This window comes from Emydura macquarii, unplaced genomic scaffold (assembly GCF_026122565.2).
Source record: "Emydura macquarii macquarii isolate MOO-44397 ecotype Brisbane River unplaced genomic scaffold, CSIRO-AGI_Emac_v2 contig_1477, whole genome shotgun sequence".
NCBI classification, from domain to species: Eukaryota; Metazoa; Chordata; order Testudines; family Chelidae; genus Emydura; species Emydura macquarii.
Window position 1 is genome coordinate 26,116,983 of NW_027131614.1, and position 19,074 is coordinate 26,136,056.

General features: G+C 41.0%; 1 protein-coding gene across 1 annotated transcript in view; it reads right to left on the reverse strand.

Moving 5' to 3' along the window:
* ASXL3 (ASXL transcriptional regulator 3) overlaps positions 1–18,562 on the reverse strand; it is a 141,788-nt gene extending 123,226 nt beyond the window's left edge. The window contains exon 1 of the mRNA XM_067553821.1: positions 18,457–18,562. Coding sequence (XP_067409922.1) covers positions 18,457–18,510 — 54 coding nt within the window. The 5' untranslated portion in view covers positions 18,511–18,562. The remainder of the gene's footprint in view (positions 1–18,456) is intronic.
* Between the last annotated feature and the right edge of the window lie 512 nt (positions 18,563–19,074).

Genomic DNA, 19,074 nt, shown 5'->3' on the forward strand with positions numbered 1-19,074 from the left:
GTAACCCATTCCAGTGCTTCACCATCCCCATAGTGAAAAGGTTTTTCCTAATATCCAACCTAGACCTCCCCCACTGCAACTTGAGACCATTGCTCCTTGTTCTGTCACCATTGAGAACGGCCTAGCTCCAGACTCCCTGCAATCTCCTTCCATGTAGTTAAAGGCTGCTATCAAACCCCCCTCATTCTTCTCTTCTGCAGACTACACAAGCCTAGTTCCCTCAGCCTCTCCTCCTAAGTCATGTGCTCCAGTCCCCCAATCACTTTTGCTGCCCTCCTCTGGACTCTCTCCAATATGTTTACATCCTTTCTGTAGTGGGGGGTAGGGGGGGGAGCCAAAACTGGGCACAATACTCCAAATGTGGCCTCACCAATGCCAAATAGAGGCGAATAATTACTTCCCTCGATCCGCTAGCAATGCTCCTACTAATGCAGCCCAATATGCCATTCGCCTTCTTGTCAACGAGGTGGGGAATCCCTTCCTGACTCCTGCAGGTGACCGACTGAAGCCCTGAACCATTACATTTTAGGAATATCAGATATGAACCAAAAGGGACTCTCACGGCTGCTGAGCTCTGCTCTGCACACCCCATCATCATAATCAACCCTGTCATACAATCCCATTCAAATATATCCAGCTCTTTGTTAAAACTAATTCAGTTGTTTGCCCCTGCAGTTCCTACTGGGAGGGTGTTCCAGAACCTCACTCCTCTGATAGAAATCATCTTCTAATTTCCAGCCTGAATTTGTTCATAGCCAGTTTATACCCATTTGTTCTTGGGCCAATGTCCCTTAGTCTTCACCCTCGTTGGTGTTTACCCCTCTAATGTATGTTACAAAGAGCAATTGTATCTCTGTCAGCCTGTTTTTTTCTAGGCAAAACAAGCCAAGCTCATAGTCTCCTCTCATAATATAGGCCCTCCGTTTCCTGATCATCCTACTAGCTCTTCTCTGCACTTGTTCCAGTTTGAATGAGTCTTTCTTGAATAACAGTGACCAAAATGTGCACACAATATTCCAAATTAGGTCTTATCAGAGCCTTGTAAAATGTCACTAATTCTCTATCTTCTCTATCTCTACTGAAATCCCTGACACATCCTAGGATCACATTTGCCTTTTTTGCATCACACTGGCGAATCATAGGCATCCTGTGCTTGACCCGCATGCTCAAGTCTCTCTCGTTTTGTCAATTCAAACTGATGAGCCTCCAGCTTATAGCAGAAATTCTTATTATTAGACCCTAACTGCCTGACTCTGCACTTTGTAGTATTAAATTTCATCCTATTTCTGTTATTCCAATCTTCAGAGTCATCTAGTTCTGCCTGTATAAAGCTCCAATCCTTCTCTGTATTAGTAATGCCTCCCAACTTTGTATCAACATAACCTGTTTGGTAGTAATGAAACCAGCAGATAATATCTGTATGTAATGTACCACCAGTTTGTTTTTAAATATGTGTACAATTGCCAATTACTGCACAGAATCAGATTTGCTTAACTGTTTACAATTCATCCATTACAGAGCAACACAAACACAGAGAAGACAGACAGTGGTGCAAACTACAGTTTTAGCAATCACAGAACTCAAGAACACCATTCTTCTGTGGCAAGTAGGAAGCTTTCCCAGACAAGTATCATCCACTCCTGCAGAGTCTAGCCATTATGTTTGCAGAAAAAAGCTTTCTTAATATGAAACCAGCGTAAACTGATACAGTGCTATCTTTCTAAACCAGCAGCCAGACGGCTCCCATGGCTCTGCTGCTGCTCATAGCTTGCCAAGCATTCCAGATCCCTGTGAACAGCAGCTAAACTGAAAAGAATCAGGTACATTTCATTGCTGCTGCCTGGCAAAGCTACAGTACAAGCAACCGCAAAGACACTGGAGCAATGCACTAGGAAGATCATTTTAAAAAACCCAAACACTACAGGCTGGGATGGGGGTTAGAAGGGATACTACCTAGCCCCTTTTTTAAGTAGCCAAAATGCTGGGAGAGGGCCTGAATAGCACAGACAAACCCACACATGCAGCCAAGAAGCACTGGAATGGATGGGGAGAGTAGAATGAATATTCCTTTCTTCCTTCCAGTAGACAGAGAATATTCGAGGTTTTTTAGGCATCTATTAGCTAGCTACTTAATAGAGAGATGGAATCCCAGGCAAGTGCACAGTGATAGCATCCTGACAGAAATCCCAGCCTGCTCTGCCTCAGCTGTTTGCTCGCAGGCAGGCCAGAGGGAGGCAGGCACCATGCAGGAGGGCTCACTTCTTACCAGGGCATTGCCCCACACAAGTCTTTTGTATTGGCTTTTGGTTAGCCGATTTAGTCTTCTTGCTATTAGGTGTCTGATAAAACTTTGAAGCCTTCTGTTCTGAAGGGAGAGACTGATGGGTAAATCGATTACAAGAGATTTTGGGAAGTGTTTTGGGCAAGGACTGAAGATGGGAGAAGCAAGAAGAGACAGACAAAGGGAAGGAAATAGGGAACACAGTGTGTGGGGAAAAAAGAAAATATAACAGAGTGAAGTGTAAAAGGAGGAAAAGATGGATGAAGACAACTAAGGAAGGTACACCACGATTATTGCAGCAGTTTTCAAACTGTGATTCATGAAGCACTTGCTTGCTGGTGGTCTAGAGAAAGCTGGCTGGTCACATGATGCTAGCTCTCTTCATTTCCAGCTGCTAAACTGCATTAAAAGACACTAAATATATGTTAATAACTTTCCTAATATTACTTTTCCATATGTGCAATTGTAGTTGCCATAGGGATGTTATACAATTGTGAAAGGGAGGGGAAGTGTCCCTGAGACTTTTTTAAGGATGTGGTCTATACTATGAAAAAAAAATGAGAACTCCTGTATTATTATGGGAGAGAAAAGAAAAAGTAGAATGAAGCCAAGAAGGGAATGAAGGTATAATAAAAGGAAGATCAGACAATATACTATATTTCTAGCTCTAAGTTTTTTAAAGTATATTAAACAAAATGTAACAATTGATTAGTACATTACATACATACATCATAATCCACATTGGCTCCCTATTTGTTTCTAGGGGACATTCATGGTATTGACCTATAAAGCCCTAGTGGCTTAGGATAGATATGCTGCCCTAAATGTTTATACAGCCAACACCACAGTCAGCAGAGACGTGAGCTGCCTTCCCTTCACTTGCTCTGGGGAAAAAAGGATTTTGCATAGGTACATGCCCATGCTACCAGATTACGTTGCAAGATCAGGGTCGAAGGCAAATATCATGACAAGAATTTTTTTTTTTTTTTTTGCATTTCCACAATAGTATGAGCTCTATTACTATTAGCAATTAGGGAGTCTCCTTTAGCTCAAGTGAGAGAGGGCTATAGGGTTAGAGTATTAGGATGGGAGCTCTAGTCTGTGTCATATGCACATGATTAGCTGACAAACAGGGGTTCTGTGCAGTTTGTGGCTAAGAATCATTACACTGAGATGCAGCTCCACAGTGGAGAGGGCAAGACGGAAAAGGCAGCCCTTCCTTCCGCCCTCCCCACGACCAGCTCAAAAACTGGTTTAAAAACTGCACTGAATTCATGGCCATGATCCTTGATTGCCTCCATCAGGAAGGGGAATGCCTCTTTCGCACACAACCTCTGTACAAGGGGAGAAAAGGACCTTGCTTAGGTGATTGGGGACTGTTCCTTTACACCCCAACAGCATGAGTTCTGTATCAGCTGCATCTGCTGTAGGTAACAGAGGGGAAAATATAAAGAAACATTATGAACATACAGATTGCTACCTAAGTGATGGAGAGAAAATAGCACATAAAAGCCTTAATATATTCATTTTTATATGTTGTATCACTCTAATGCAAACTAATACAGATTTTTTTTCAGACACTAAAATGTTTGCTGTACTACTGATGTTTCAGCATGGTCAGACTCAAAACACCTTAAGAGGAAGTCTTCTGAAATCATGTGTGTGTGTTCAAGTGTGTGTTTTTAAAAGCCCCCATCACTTACTTTCCTCAGACAAATGTAATGTTTAAGGAGTATTTTCAAAGCAAGTAACATAATTCCTACTGGCTACTCTCTAAATGTACCAGATTTAACAAGAGCAGACAGTTATGCCAGTTTTCTTTCCACTCCTCTGCTACAAGGAGTTATCATGTTAGACAGTGTCCTAAAGATACAGGCTTAAGATTTCAAGGAGAAAAAATACTAAACCATAACACATAGGATTAAGAATAAAATATGTTTTGGTGCAGCTAAATGTGTACTTCCTATCAGTTTTTAATATCCTTTTTCCAGATCAGGGTTACCCAGAATATTAATAAAACAAGCAGATTTTGTGTTGTGACTGAGGGGGTATATATATTGTGAGGCATGAATACAGTTAAACATTTATGGCCATGTCATGCTGGGCTGACTATAGCAAGGTTTTATTTACAAATAATAGGATTGTTGCATTATATCACATCTAACAACAATAATAATAATATATAAAAAGAGATACTACATAGCTGTCTGGCCCTAAACAAGTCACGTAGCCTCTCTGTGACTCAGTTCTCCCACCTGTAAAAGGGATATAATATTTATCTTCATTGTACAGCATTTTGATGCTTGGATGAAAAGTTTATTTACATACCCTCTCAGTCTTTTTAAGGAGATTACTTATCCTTATGAAACCCAACGTTTTCTCTCTTCTTTCCCCATCACCAGCTACACAACACAGTTTCCTGTAGTGCTGCCTAAAAGCTAACATGGAAAGAGGGGGAGCCAAACTGTGTTGTTACTGATTCAGGGAATGAACCTTTGTTGGTATTTTGGTAGGTTTTATCCTTGCAAGGATGACCAAAGTGTGTATGCCTGGAGAGTGGAAGGGCTGGGGTGCGACACAGAAGGTCAAGACAAGGAAAACTAAAACCAGGAAGGGAGAAGTGACTTCCCCCCCCACCAAAACAATAAAACACCTGAATTCCTCAACCACATCTGTTAAGATGGAAGAGTGGGAGGACAAGAGGGTGGAAGGGAAAGATAGGAAAATCCCTCCAAAGAAAATTGAAATGAAATCCCTGCATCTTGTTTTATTAAGAGGGGGAATTATTTTTGGGGAAACTGGTATTACAAAGAAAGGTCATTTGGGGTTTTCAAACTGACAGAATGATTTCAAGTAAGTTTTGAACAATATGCATTGTGACATTACACCACTGTATGTACTATGTAGTTAGTTCACTGGCACAATCAGTTTCTAGTAATTCAAATGCTCCAAAAGTAGACATGGAAGTCTCATTTTTGAACTAGAGGAATATAGCCTTCTCACGCCACATATATGTAGAGAGAGATAATTCTTTTGTTAGCTGTCAGTGGAATTTTGCTATCTCTGTTAAATATAAAATGGTTAGTGTCATAACAAAGATCAGCCATCATGTTACGACATTTATCTTCATGAGTAAGGAGAGGAAGGGCTACTGTGAATTAATCCATTGCTTCTCATGAGATGATTAAAGTCATAAGAGATTAATCATCAATACCAGCTGTATATAAAATAAAATACATGATGCTGTGGGATGCTACACAGTTTTAATTACCATGTGTTGGGGAACAACACCTTACTTGCAGATGGCACAGCTGTCAGTTACTCATGCAAGGTTCTCAAACAAGGGAGAATCCACAACAAATCATGCATATTTTGTTTGTGTCACTTATCTTCCTCTACTGTCTTCCCCCATCCTGCTTTTAAACTACATTACCGATTACAGAAAAAGGCTCTGTTTGGGTGGAACCTAGTGATGTTTGTTCAGTTTAGCAAATAATGTATTGTTTCAAACTCCTTATGAACAAGAGATTGGAAAGGTGCAGACAGATCAGAGAGAACACATGATGGTATATACAGGGAGGTGTCCTAAAGCTTTTATTGGGAAGACCTGCATGATCACTTACAGCGTTTCTGTTTGTTCACAATCTGACTATCCCAAACAGTTGGCAATTAAAAAAAAAAAAACCTTTCGTAGCACCTTCTACCAGCAGTTCTTTTGTTTGTTTTGGGGTTGTTGTTGTTGTTTACAATGCACAGAAAAACAGTATGGTATTTTCACACTCCCACTCTTCCTTGTGTTGGAAAATACTTTTGATTACAACTGTGGTGAGTTGTAAGTACTTGGAATGCATGGAAATCACAAGGTTCCATGAAGGCAAGCAGGGTTTGTTTGTTTTTTTATGGGGATGTATTGTCCTGGTTTTTTGGAGAAGTTCTCCTTCTTTGGTCACTGCTAGACCACACCTATCCGGGACAATTTCAATCTGTGACTCAAGAGATATTTCTAGGTAGTAGTATTTTGCCTTTGGAATACACCAAATGGTAAGCTTACCAGAGAGTTTTCCACAGGAAGCATATCTTTATCCACACTATCCTCGATAAGGGCTTCATGATGCTCAGGCATAAGGTTTTTAAAAATTATTTTTGATGTAATCAGTAACTGACATGGATCAGATATAACAAGGCAACATTACTGTGAGGACGATGTACCATGACAGTATGGTTGGGATCCACTATATTCACATAGTCGACAAAGGAAAAATCAACTGAGTGGCTTACCAGACGAACAGAATTTTCCCTTAGAGATTTAAACCCAATAGGAGCTATCAATCTTCATAGGCAGACCAATTAAATAGGGCCTCATGCCTATAAGGAACAAAGATAAATTCTGACTTCAAAATTACAGAGGAGATAGTGAGAAAAAGATAAAGACGTGATCCTTATACCAATAGTTTGTAATCCTTGCCCAAAATTAAGATGCAGAGTTTATCTACCTATATGAGTAAAACATGAAGGCACTTAGGATAGGTCACTAGTTGTCAGCAGCCATGAGCTCCAAAGGATTATTCTTTGCATGGGCCATAAGCCTGGTTCAACTCCAAAGTCAGATCAGACAAGAACTCAGCACACTCTGATGAGAAATCTGAAGTGCAGTAATTCAGCCTGCATGCCACAAACTATTTTAATGTAATACGTCCGATGAGTCACAAACAAGGTAGATACTTTATTCTGTAGAGGATAGGGTACGCAGGATTTTCCTTTTCAATAGGGAGAGTTATAGATACATAATTCTCACACAACTGAGTTTTCTGCTCAACCAAGAGATGAGCTTTATTTTGGGGCTCTCTTAGTTTACTGCCCCATCTCTCATTGTCCTATTTTCATTCTACTTTGAATAGCAATGGCCTTTTTTATTTTCTGGCAGGTGAAAGCATCGAGACAATACAAAGAAGAACAGGGCAAAACACACCTCTTAAGTAATGGGCATATGATTTATTCAATGGGAGGTTCATTCTGCCCTACTTGAACAATACACCTGCCTTTGATGAGAAAAGTTCTCTCCTATAGTAAGCCCTCCTTTGGAACTGCAGGGAAAAACATTAGCAGCTCCTAGTCTTAGCATAGCACTAGTCTTTAAGAAAGAAGATAATTTAAATTCCAGTTTGAGCCACATTTTAAGTATGACTTTTCTGAATGCTCAGTTTGAATATTTATTTTTTCATAGCCCCAGGAAGTCAACGAATTTTTCTGGTGGATTCAACAACCAGCCCTTCCCTGGAGACTGCACCTTGACACGGTGGGAAGGCTTGAGTGTTTCAATGATCCCGAGAGCCAGGGAGAGTTACTCCTGGTAGAGCCACCCAAGCCAGACAGATCAAAGGACAAGGTTCAGATGAAAAACACTCCACTGGCCCTACAAATTGGAGATTGAACAAGTTTGTCAATTCAGTGACCTGAAAGCCAATGGGGATATTTAAAAGGGAATAGTATCACCAACTGATAAGATGGCAGTTGCATTCACCAGCTTCAACAAGATCTGGTCATTTAAAATCTATAACTTATAGACCAAACTATGAACCTTCAATTTAAATGGCATTTCCATCTTAACATATGGATGAGAAATCTGCAAAGTCACCAAAGGTACAGACTGATGTCTAAACGTCTTCTAAAGCAAATACCTTAGAAAAATATGAGATAGTAAATGAAATGAATTTATAACAGATGTCAAGATTTGTCAAAGTTCAACACCTCCTTATCACTGAAGTTATCCACAAAAAAGATGGAAATACATGGGAGGTGTTAAGAATAAAGCCAGAGTACCTGGTATAGCAAGTGTGCCATTGGGCAGCTGAAAGAACATGCAGAAGTGACCAAGTGAAGGAATACCTCCGTTGAACACTACTCAGAGTGGGAAACCTCTGGGACTTAACAACATAGGGCTGGTTCACACTTACCGCGTGATTCGGTGGCAGTCGACGGGAGTTACACAAACTACACAAAGTAGTTTGCGTAACTGACGTCAACTGCTCTGCTTCCCTTCTGCACGCTGTTCTCACTGCGCTGAGAGCTCAGCACTACGCTACTTGAGGGGGTGGACTTACTCAGTCGACTTCCTGATCGATTGAACAGGTCTCACTTACTGCTCAATCGATCAAGAAAGATCGATCTGGCAGCAGCGATTTTGCCGCCGTCAGTCTGAACATAGCCACAGAGAACATACAGAGAATAGCTAAGGGATAGGGATAGTGGAGGGATAGACAGGGATAGTGGAGTCCTGCTCATGCCCCAAGCAACATCTGACAGCATGGAAAAGATGATGATTCAAAATCACCTGCAGTCCACAGGAAAAAGCATAACTTTGTCTTTTATCCTTCAACTCTACTGGCGCTATAGCACAGAATGAACTCTCTTGCTCAATAGAACAGTCTTGGAGTATTTTTATTTTAAGGATATGGAACTCTATGGGAAAATTGGTATCCGAAAAGAAAAGGCCATTGCCTAGTCACAAAAGCACAGAAAAGAATTCAAACACACACCACAGTTGTAGATTCAAAACATTCATTACCAAAATCCCCATGCAAGTTACAAAGACTCCCCAACAGCCTGCAGTCTTAGGGGCCAGCTCCAGCAACTGATCTTAGAAAGCAATGTTTCCCTAAAAAATCCTGTTAGCAGAAAGATAGAACGTTGCTATACACAAAGGTTACGATGCCTCAACATGGGCCTTCAGTATAGCTATCCAGCTCATCTTGTGTCTATAAGGCAATACGATTCAGTGGCCGGATGAACCTCCTGGCTTAAACTCAGGAACGTGGATTTTGCCCTAAACTGTTCCAGACAGAATGACCCATAAACACAATATATTTTTCAATGTTAAAGAAAATGCATCAGTATTTCCAGTTACTAAACAAAAAACTGCTGTAATCTCAGCCTCAAAAAGTATGGAAGAGGGCTTTTTTACATGGAAGATTCAAGACGGTACACATATAAGCATTGCTTCTCTAGAAGCAACCTGATCTTGCCCAGATGACACCAACTCTCTGACTATTCCATTAGGAAAAAGGATTGCCTATCACCAAAAGGAGAGGAAAATATTTCAGAAGACAAGTGGGTCTTTTCATTTATTTTTAAAGGTTGTTTTTTTACATTTATAATATTCTCTTGGTAGAAATGGATCAAAGCAAGTTGTCCTAAAATTAGGTGGAATGCGATGTGATAAAAAGCACAGTAGTTCATTTCCCAGATAATGGTTCTAATTATAGTTTCTACAGAAGGCAAGATTTTTTGATTTGTTGTTTTAATCTCCATACTTCATAATACCAAAAATCTCAAGAAGAAGAAAAAAAATTTAGCAAGGAAGTTTTATTTGAGATTGTGTTACTACTTCACTTTAAAAAGTAGCTGGAAGTCCAATGAAATCTCTTCCCAAAATTAAGAAATTAATTTCTCTCTCTCTTTCCATTTCTCTCATTCTCTATCATGGAATTTTGGTTTCCTCCTGGGACATTTTTTGTTGTTGTTCAACTTCGCATTGTGCGTGCACCTCTGCATCTTTGCCCCCTACTGCGGTTCTCCAACTGCTCTCCACCACTTTTCTCTGTCCCTTTGCCAATATTGCTCCCCCCACAGAAGATGAACACAAGTATGAATTTTAAAGTTCAAGAGACAGGCATGTGCCAAAATACAAGGATGCAGAAAACTTTAAAAGGGTTTTTATGACATGCCTACCACATATACTGGTACAGAATCTTTTTAAATGCAGGCTTTTGTAACATTAGTACTTAGAGAACTTTTTTGGCGCTCTCACACACACACACACACACACACACACACACACACACCCTCTCTCTCTCCCTCCTCCCCCCCCCCTTGGCTACACTTAAAAAATAAGCTGACAGTGGTAACTGATGTCCACACTACCCTTCTTGGGTTGGTGGAGTGTGTCCTCACCTGGAGCACTTCCACTGACCCATGGGGCAGCGTTGGGAGCTGAGAGCCCCGGCTCTCAGCTCCCTGCCAGGAACCCACAGGCTCCCGGGCTCCCTGTGGGCTGCCCCCTTCACTCCCTGGTCTCAGCCACAGGAAGTCGCCAGGGGCTTCTCCCCTCCCCTTTCCCTGCCAGGAGCTTGGGGAAGCCACGCAGGCTTCTCCATTTCACGTCCTCCTCCAGAACAGGAGCGGAGACCAGCAGCCTGGGCGGCTGGTTCCTGCTTCTGGCTGAGATCCAGGGCGAGAAGTCCAGGTGCTTCTCCACCTGCTCCCCACCAGGGCATCCTTGTCAACTGTGAAACCGACATGGCTGCCTGTTCCAGCTGGGATCGGGAACCAGCCTCCTGGACTTCTTGACATCTCCACTTCCAACGTAAGGGGATGCAGTGTCCACATTAACACTGTTTGACTGTAAGTATGCTGACAACAGCCTACATCTCTCGTCGAGGTGGTTTTATTTTGTTGGAAAAACAGGACAGTTTGGGGGGGGGGGGGAAGGTTTGAGGGGTTAATTGCAGTGTACACACCACAACTGTTTTGTCAACCAAAGCTGACTTTGGTCAACAAAACTCTCTAGTGTAGACCAGACCTTACTTCAGTATCTAAGTAATTTCAGCCTTTAATGGCGCTTCAAGTAATATATAAGGGGTTTCTTAACATGCAAGTTTTAAGAATTCAGGAAAGAGTAGATGTGTGTGTAGTGTTTTTTAATTTACTTCCCTACAGCCACACCAGGCATCAAACTTCACTTTCTGTTTAGGAACACTTTTGTACATCAGGCCCAAAACTTAGATAGTAGGAATTTTTGTTTGTCTTCAGATTTAAACATTCCCCTAAAGGGCTTGCAACTCAGACATTGCAAAACTTTGCCAGTGCATGAGAACTACAGTGAAATTAACCAGTTTATTTTCATTGCCAAAATAAAAACAAAAAGCTGTACAGATGGCTGAAAAAATTATTTTTTTAAATATAATCCAAATTTTAATCACTTAAAATGTTAGCAACAAAGAATTTGTATGGTGGTATATTAGACAGAAGCTGCACCATGCAGGGCAAAGAACCCCATGAAGAAGTGGACAGGGTCTTTGTTCTTTCTGAAACACATCTACTCTATCATTAGACAGTAACCCCAAACTAGCAGACACCTGAAGAGAAACGATTAAGAAGATCCATTTTTAGAAATCCAACTGGAGTGAAGAGAAAAAAGCAGCTTGAAATTAAAAAAAAAAAAAAAATCAGCTCATCAAATGACAAATATAGTAGCTCAAATATGTCCTCATGACCTTCCAATCCATACAAAACTTAGCCACTAAAATAATCTTCTAACCCACTGCTCTGTATCACATCCTTTTTTAAATCTGTCCTCTGTCTCATCTTCAACTGCATGACATTTATGCCTTGATTTGACCCTCATGTCCTTCACTCTACCCACATCTATTTATTGTTCCTCATCATTTATATCATATCCTGCCCTTTTATTCCACCAATGATGCCAGCCCTCCCAGCCATCCATTTGTGCACTTCTCCCACATTTCTGCTTTCTTACACATTGCCCTTTGTGCATGGAAAGCCTTCCCAAAAACTAACTAAAACAGCTCTACAGTCTCTACCTCAAAACCCTCTTTTGCTGTGACCAATTACATCACGGATGGCTAATATTAATTTGTTTACTAAAAAAGTCCAAATGATTCAGAAGCATCAAGTTGTCTATAAAGTTAGCCAATGTTACTTCATCCTCCTTCCCTCTGTTTGTTTTTTAAACAAACACTCACTCATGCCTTGTTTCAATTTAGGTTCTAACCTATTGGGGTCAGGGATCACGTCTTCACCTAGATTAATGCAGCCCTGATCCTGATTGGGGCCTTTAGGGAATCACAAAACACAAATAAATAAAATACCTTTTGTTTTTTATTGCCTTGCTATCAAAAAATACCAAAAAATTCTCAGAATGCAACACCTGTGATGGGGGAAGCAGACACCTGCTTATAAAAGTTTGTTTATCCTTTCATATTGCGAGACTTTGAGTCAGAAAACTGGAAGAGGGAATGAGATGCTCTATGTAACAGGAAATAGTTTAGCCCATGAGTGTAATCTGAAGGTGACCTGCAAGTGTAAAAGATAAATTCCACTGACCAGCAATACATACTGAATGCCCTAATTGAAAAGGCAAAGATAGGCATTTAGCATGTAGGACCAGATCATACTAGGTGTGGAGGACCTCCTGGGAGATGATGAGCAGGCTTCACACCAAATTATAACAAAAGAAACTGAAGGCACTCAGGATCCTGCAGGATAGGGCCAATGAACCATCCAAATTAGCCCTTTTTCTTTTCAGCTCTTGAGAATTCACAGCCATCTGGCTCCTGATTCCTTGGAATGCTCCATAGGCCTCCATGCTGTGATATCACAACTACTAAGGAAGCTTGCTGGAGCACTGAAACAATCTATAGGGAGCTGAGGCTTTGTGTAGTTTTCAAAGTTACTTTAAAATCATGTAACGTATTCCTCTTTTCTTCAGTATCTATGTTCAGATGTCTGGCTCCATGCTCCAGAGTACCTCATTGGTACCTGAGGTATCACAGTTGATCAAGACAGACATATCTGCAGAACATCTTAAAGAACAAGGTAAGGCTTAGTCATTTATAAGATTAATACCCCTCATCCTAATTAATACGGTCACTGTTCACATACTGGTAAAGTAAATTAAGTTTACATTTTATTTGCAGTTTACCTTCTAAAATAATTTTTTTTAAATCTACTAATCGCTAGAATACTCAGTACTAACAAAAAGTGGTGTTGCCATGTACATGCAATTACAAAAGGTAAACAAATAGATGTAGGAGTTGACTACCTAACAAGTGTAGCCATTGCTTTGAATAATAAAAAAAAAATTGAGGAAGCCCTAGGGCAAATAAACATAAAAAAACCCCATAGATCTTCAAAGCAGCACTGACTGTGGATCAAAGGGAAAGGCCAGCAAAACCTCCTGAAGCAGCAATATTTCTGCACGTCTGAAAAAGAATTAGCCTAGAAGAAATATGGAAATAGTAGGTCTGTGTTAAGCCAACAACAAAGAAGCCCTTAATATAGTAAAACAAAGGCATGTCATATCCCCATTTTTAGAAACATGTGAAGTTCCATTCAAAATGTTTTAAATTGTATTTACAGTAACAAGAGTGAAGATTGGAGACAAAAGTCAAAGGTATTACAAAGCTCTAGCTATACATGTTACAATTCTGATTGTTGGTCACATTTGTGGGCTTCAAGTATAAAGACATACTGTAATATTTCCAGACCATTTTATGAGCTACTTCAACTACGCTATCTCAGTAGAACAGAGAACAAATGATCAGCAACCAGAATTGGATAGCCAGCCACATTAAACGGTAACATGAAAGCTAACAACATCTCCAAAGTGGTATTTTTAAAGCAGCAACTTCTTTAATTGGCATACAAATCTGGTACTTTAAATTAATAGACATTTTTAATCATTATGCAGGAACAATTTATTCTTAACTAAGACCTGAATCCCATCAGGAAGCTACAGAAAGAAATACACAGAACCAAAGCACTAGAACACCCCAGTTCATTCATCACCTGTACCAAGAAGATTCTGCATAGTACAGCAAAACAAATGCACCTGCTGCCTCCAAGCCTATTTTACCTTTCTGGATCATAAACAACAAGCAGTATGCCTGGCAGCCTTAACTGATAAGTCAGTATGGTTCTCTCACACCTCCCATGCATATTCTTGTAGGACGGAGCCTCAAAACAACAACCCCCCCCCCCAACTTAACTTCAAAGTTGTGTTGAAATTTCCCAGTTGATCCATTCATATAAAGTATAATTGATCATTTTCAACATCCATATATTTGTAAATCTACATTCATTTAATTATTTTACTGTCTTCCTCAATTTTCAAGTGACTGATGAACATAAACAAAATCTGAAACTAAATAGAAATAAATGTGACCAGAACTGCTGGTTTATTACACCTACTAAAAATATCACCAGCTGGTCTATTAATCAATTCTTTTGTGCTGCATCTATATTGTATATTTCTTGTGCAACCAATGAACTTAGAAAATCCAACTCAAGGTACCAAATTAGTAGAGGACAGAAGACAATATTATTTCAGGACTTCCAATTTACTACATTATAATTTTGGGTGCAAGAACACCTAGAGTTAAGAGTGCACAAGCTTTTCCATTCAATGGAATCATTTTCAGTTGCTTTAATTTTTCCAGTCTTTTTCAGCTTTTGCTGAAATTTGGCAGGTTTGCTCTCTGTAAGCAAAAACAACACAACTAAGTGTAAAGAAAATATTAGCCAAAAGAAGGAGGGGGGGAAGAGGCTGCTCTCTTCTCCCCCCCACCGTATTAAAAAATATATTTTTTATTAAAAAACAAAACAAAACACTCTAGCACATCAGTGGTTTGCAGCAAAAATCTGGTAAACAGATAATCCCGAGGTTGCATTTTAGTGCCATTTAGTAGTCTGGTGAAAATTGGTTGTGATTTGTCATAGGTCTCAGATATATCTTTCAGTGGCTGGTTGCAATTTGTCATACTTAAAATATGTACTTTGCACAATGGATTCTGTAATACAATCTCTTAACAGTCTGCTACCACTCTATTGGTTCTGTGCATGTGTTCATTGCTGAGGAATGTTTGTAGGCAGTGCTGTGTTCCTCTCTATGATTAGTGGAGGTGAGTGAGGAAATAGGTAGGATGCTACATATGGAAAGAAGCTACACCCCAAAGGAATCCTGCCATCCTCCACAAAATACAGTACAAGGAATGGCTCCAGGGCTCCTGCCTTGTACAGAACAGAACATCTTGGTGTAGTATAGCATACAGCTGAACATAGTGGCATTTTTAGTTTCTTCTTAAATTAAAACTCCACACAAAAAATATGAGAAAAACGTTAAGGTTAAAAAGACAATTTATTCAAGTATCAAGAAATGATAAATGTAAGGTTGCCTGTCAACCTTAAGCCTGGCTGCTTGGACATATGTATTACAATACAGCTTTATTCTAAAATAATATACCATTTTTTTCCTGCAGGACTACTGCCTCTTTCATTGTGCATAATGAACAGGGAATAAGACAGGGATGTGTAATGATTTGGGTGTGAGGTCCACAGTACTCCTGCTTTATTCAATGTAACTGCTGCATGGGGCATATGAATTTGAAGTGGGGGTGCTATGGACACTACTCTATCCACTTCTACCATAATTAGTATCTGGCTTAGGGCTAAGGAATTGAACTGCAACCCAGGAAATTTGCATCCTTTTTCTGCCTCTTTCAGAGATTTCCTATGCAAATTTGGACTAGACATTTAATCTCTCTGTGCTTCAGCTCTGCATAGGTAAAATAAGGATTATAATACTTAACTTCACAAGCATGAAATCAATTTTAAATCAATTTACATTTGCAAGGCACTCAGGTATATTTTGATGAGTCTCAGAAAAGTAAATAAGAGAAAAACATTAGTTAGTGCAGAAAGGTTTGAAGGATGTGCAGTACAATAAGCATGGGGCCACACATTGAACAAAGGGGATAAAGTGAAAAACTCAACAGCTATTTCATTCAGTGAGTACTGTGCCCATTCTGCATTGGTTGAGGTAGGAATGCTATGGAAAATTGTGCATGAACGTGTCAGTTAAAGACCGTACTGTAATGCATACACCCACACAAGGGAGCAGAGTTAAGGTTGCATGGAAAATCTTAACTTTGTCATTTCATAACTTGGAAGTACTTCACTTTACAGGCTTAACATACTTGTAGTCTTTTTTATAGGAAATATAAAAAATGAGTATCAATATTTATAATATATTAATCCAAAATTCCTGTTCTTAAAAATAAAGAAATTCAATAGCCAACCAATTTTATAACATAGATATTGATCTAGCTCGCTCATGAGTCATTAGTTGTGAGTGTGTATCAATCACTTCATTCTTTACTTGTCACTGGAAAGAAATTGATTCAATCAAGTCTTGCAGTAATACACTATTGATGTATTCCAAGAAAATGGAATCATAATGAACCATCAAGTTCTTTATATAAAACACTGCAAGGAATCACAAATTTGGCCTCAATAAGGATCTGCTAGAATCTACACTAATAGATTCTGATGCAGAATCAGAGTCAAAGCAAGCCATACTATGTGTTAGTCATATAGGAAACCGATTTCAGACAAGCTTCTGTGTAATTTACTAACTGTGGAAGGCTGGACAAAATATTGTACAATGTGAAGTAAGGCACTCTGCTTCCTCACCCACTCTTCATATACAGCAACTACCATTCCTAGTAGGTTTTTACAATCAAGGCTGTTCTGAGTGAGAAAAATAATGTGACTCAAAGTGGGAGAGAGTCTTAACTCTTCCCCATTTATATCAAATCAATGTTCTAAAATCTATTGAACTTTTCCAGAGTCGACCACACCTTAACAGAAATTTTCTCACTTGCATGGACCACCTTCCTTCCCATTCACGATAGCTTATCTTCCCTGTGGCAGCTACAGCTAATGCTTACTTGAAAAACTAATGTTAAGATAGAATTCCATGTATTTTACATGTCTTTTAATGCAGTTTAGCAGCTTAAAATACAAAAAAGCCAGCAACGTAACGTCTGTCACAAATCACGATCAAGTGCTCCAAAGTCCACCAGTTTGGAAACATATATTCTAGTCATTACTTTGGAGAAGGGAGTGCCTTCTCAGTGCACTTTCTCCTTTGCCTTTCATTGTTATCCACAGAGTTAAGGAAAGACAACGGTGAGATAAGAACCTTGAGGCTGGCACTTCGTTTCTTGTTTTAGACAGGCATATTTTTACAACTCTAAAAGTGTCTACGTCAGACCATCCTTGCTAACGCTAAACTAACTGTACTAATTTTTTTCTGCATGTTCAATTAATCTTATATGTTCAGTCAGTGCAAGACTCCTGTGGGGATATGTAGATGGCACTGGCCTGTTAGGACTGCCTACTATTTTGATATAAAGTACGCAGTGGAAATACTGAAAGGCTGAAATTCCTATGTAGTCCCACAAGACACGCTACAAGATTCAAAACATCCTTTCAAAAAGGACTGTGTTTCACAGCTAGCCTAAGACAAAAAATAAATAAAAGAAACTCTACCACCACAAGAAAAGGATCACATTCTTTTGATACTAAATTAATTGTTGAACTAATGAGTAAAATATGAAACTGATACAGATACCAAATAAACCAATATAACCAACAGCAGCTCTTTCTAGCTCTCTTCTTTCTATAACCACATCTAACTGATGCTGAACCCAACCCCATCTTCAGGGAAGGCACAGGCACACATGCTGTATTGTACACACACACACACACACACACTTTGTGAAATTCCTAGAATGGAGAGAACCCACACAAAAGGGTCCTAAAGCACAAGGTAATGATGTGCCTTAATACACTTAGCAAACAATAAAAAAAAGTCACATAAAAACAGATACTGGAGAAAGAGGGAGACAAATAATTTCCCAGCCCACAGTAAGTCTTGAGAGCCAGATAGCTTTCTGAGGAGTGGGATTGAATGCCTGGGCTATTTCTCTACCTAGATGGGTGAAGAGGAACCCCTGGATAATTATCTCTCCTACACACACTAATGGAGTGAGGGGAAATCCTTGGATCTTTCACTTACATATATATGGGGGGGGGGGGGGGGGGGGGGGGCCTTTCCTGGGATATTTGATATATAAACACACAGGCATAGGGAGAAGGGAATAGACCCTGGGTATTTCTCTCTCTCTCTCTCTCACATACACACACACACACACACACACTAAAGAAACGTATAGCTAGCTCCCCACACATCACAAGCTAGTGCTACTTCTCTCCCAAACACACATTAAGAGAGGGGCTACCCTAGTAATCCCACAGCCATACCAGGGGAAGGAGGCGCCCCTTGGGGACATGGGGACTTCACACGCACTAGAGGGGGGGTATTTCCCCCGGCTAACCCCTTAGCCCTCACACGCCCACGTAGAGGGGGGAGGCACTCACACTCGCTACCGCCCGGCGAGTCAATCCCTTCGCTCACACAACCCTGCACGCTCATTCCAACACCCCCTACTGATTGCAACAAAGACGGGGGAGGGGGGGTGTCTGTGCGGGGCTGGCCGCCCCCTCCGCCCGCACCATGCGAACGCAGCACCTACCAGGCGGGCAGCCTCGGCCCAGGTGCGGTCCTTCTTCTTCCTCTTGTCTTTCATGTTTGCATCTCATTGAGATGGTTCGAGGGGGGCGGGGGGAGGTCGGACTGGAACGTGCGGGGGAGGGGGGCCCGGAGGAGCTCCACACAGACAACGCTACACGGACACGGAGCTCCGGAGCCCCCGGGGCGGGGGGAGGAGGAGGGGGCTGGGCCAGGTCGGGCTCCCGCAGCAGCAGCAGCAGCACAGCTGACAGCTTGAGGGATGCTCCGCTACTCTCACAACAATGCACTATGACGTCACACAGGAGAATGGCGACCGCACTAAACATCCCGGCCAAGGCGGCCGCCCTCGCGAGCAAGCCGCGCGCGAGCCCAAGAGCGCTTCAAAACCTCGCGAGAGCTGCTGGGGCGGCTACCCCTTCGCCACAGGAGCGCGGCGGCTAAGCGGAGACTACACATCCCAGAGTGCAATGCGCGGCCAGCCGGCGCCCGCGGAACTAGCTGGAGCATTGCCCCATGGGAAGTGTAGTTCTCCCTGGGCAGCGTGGCCGCAAGCGCTGTGTCGGCCCCGCCCTCCCCACCCGCTGGGCGCGCGCTGTTGCTAAAGGTGCTAGGCACACTA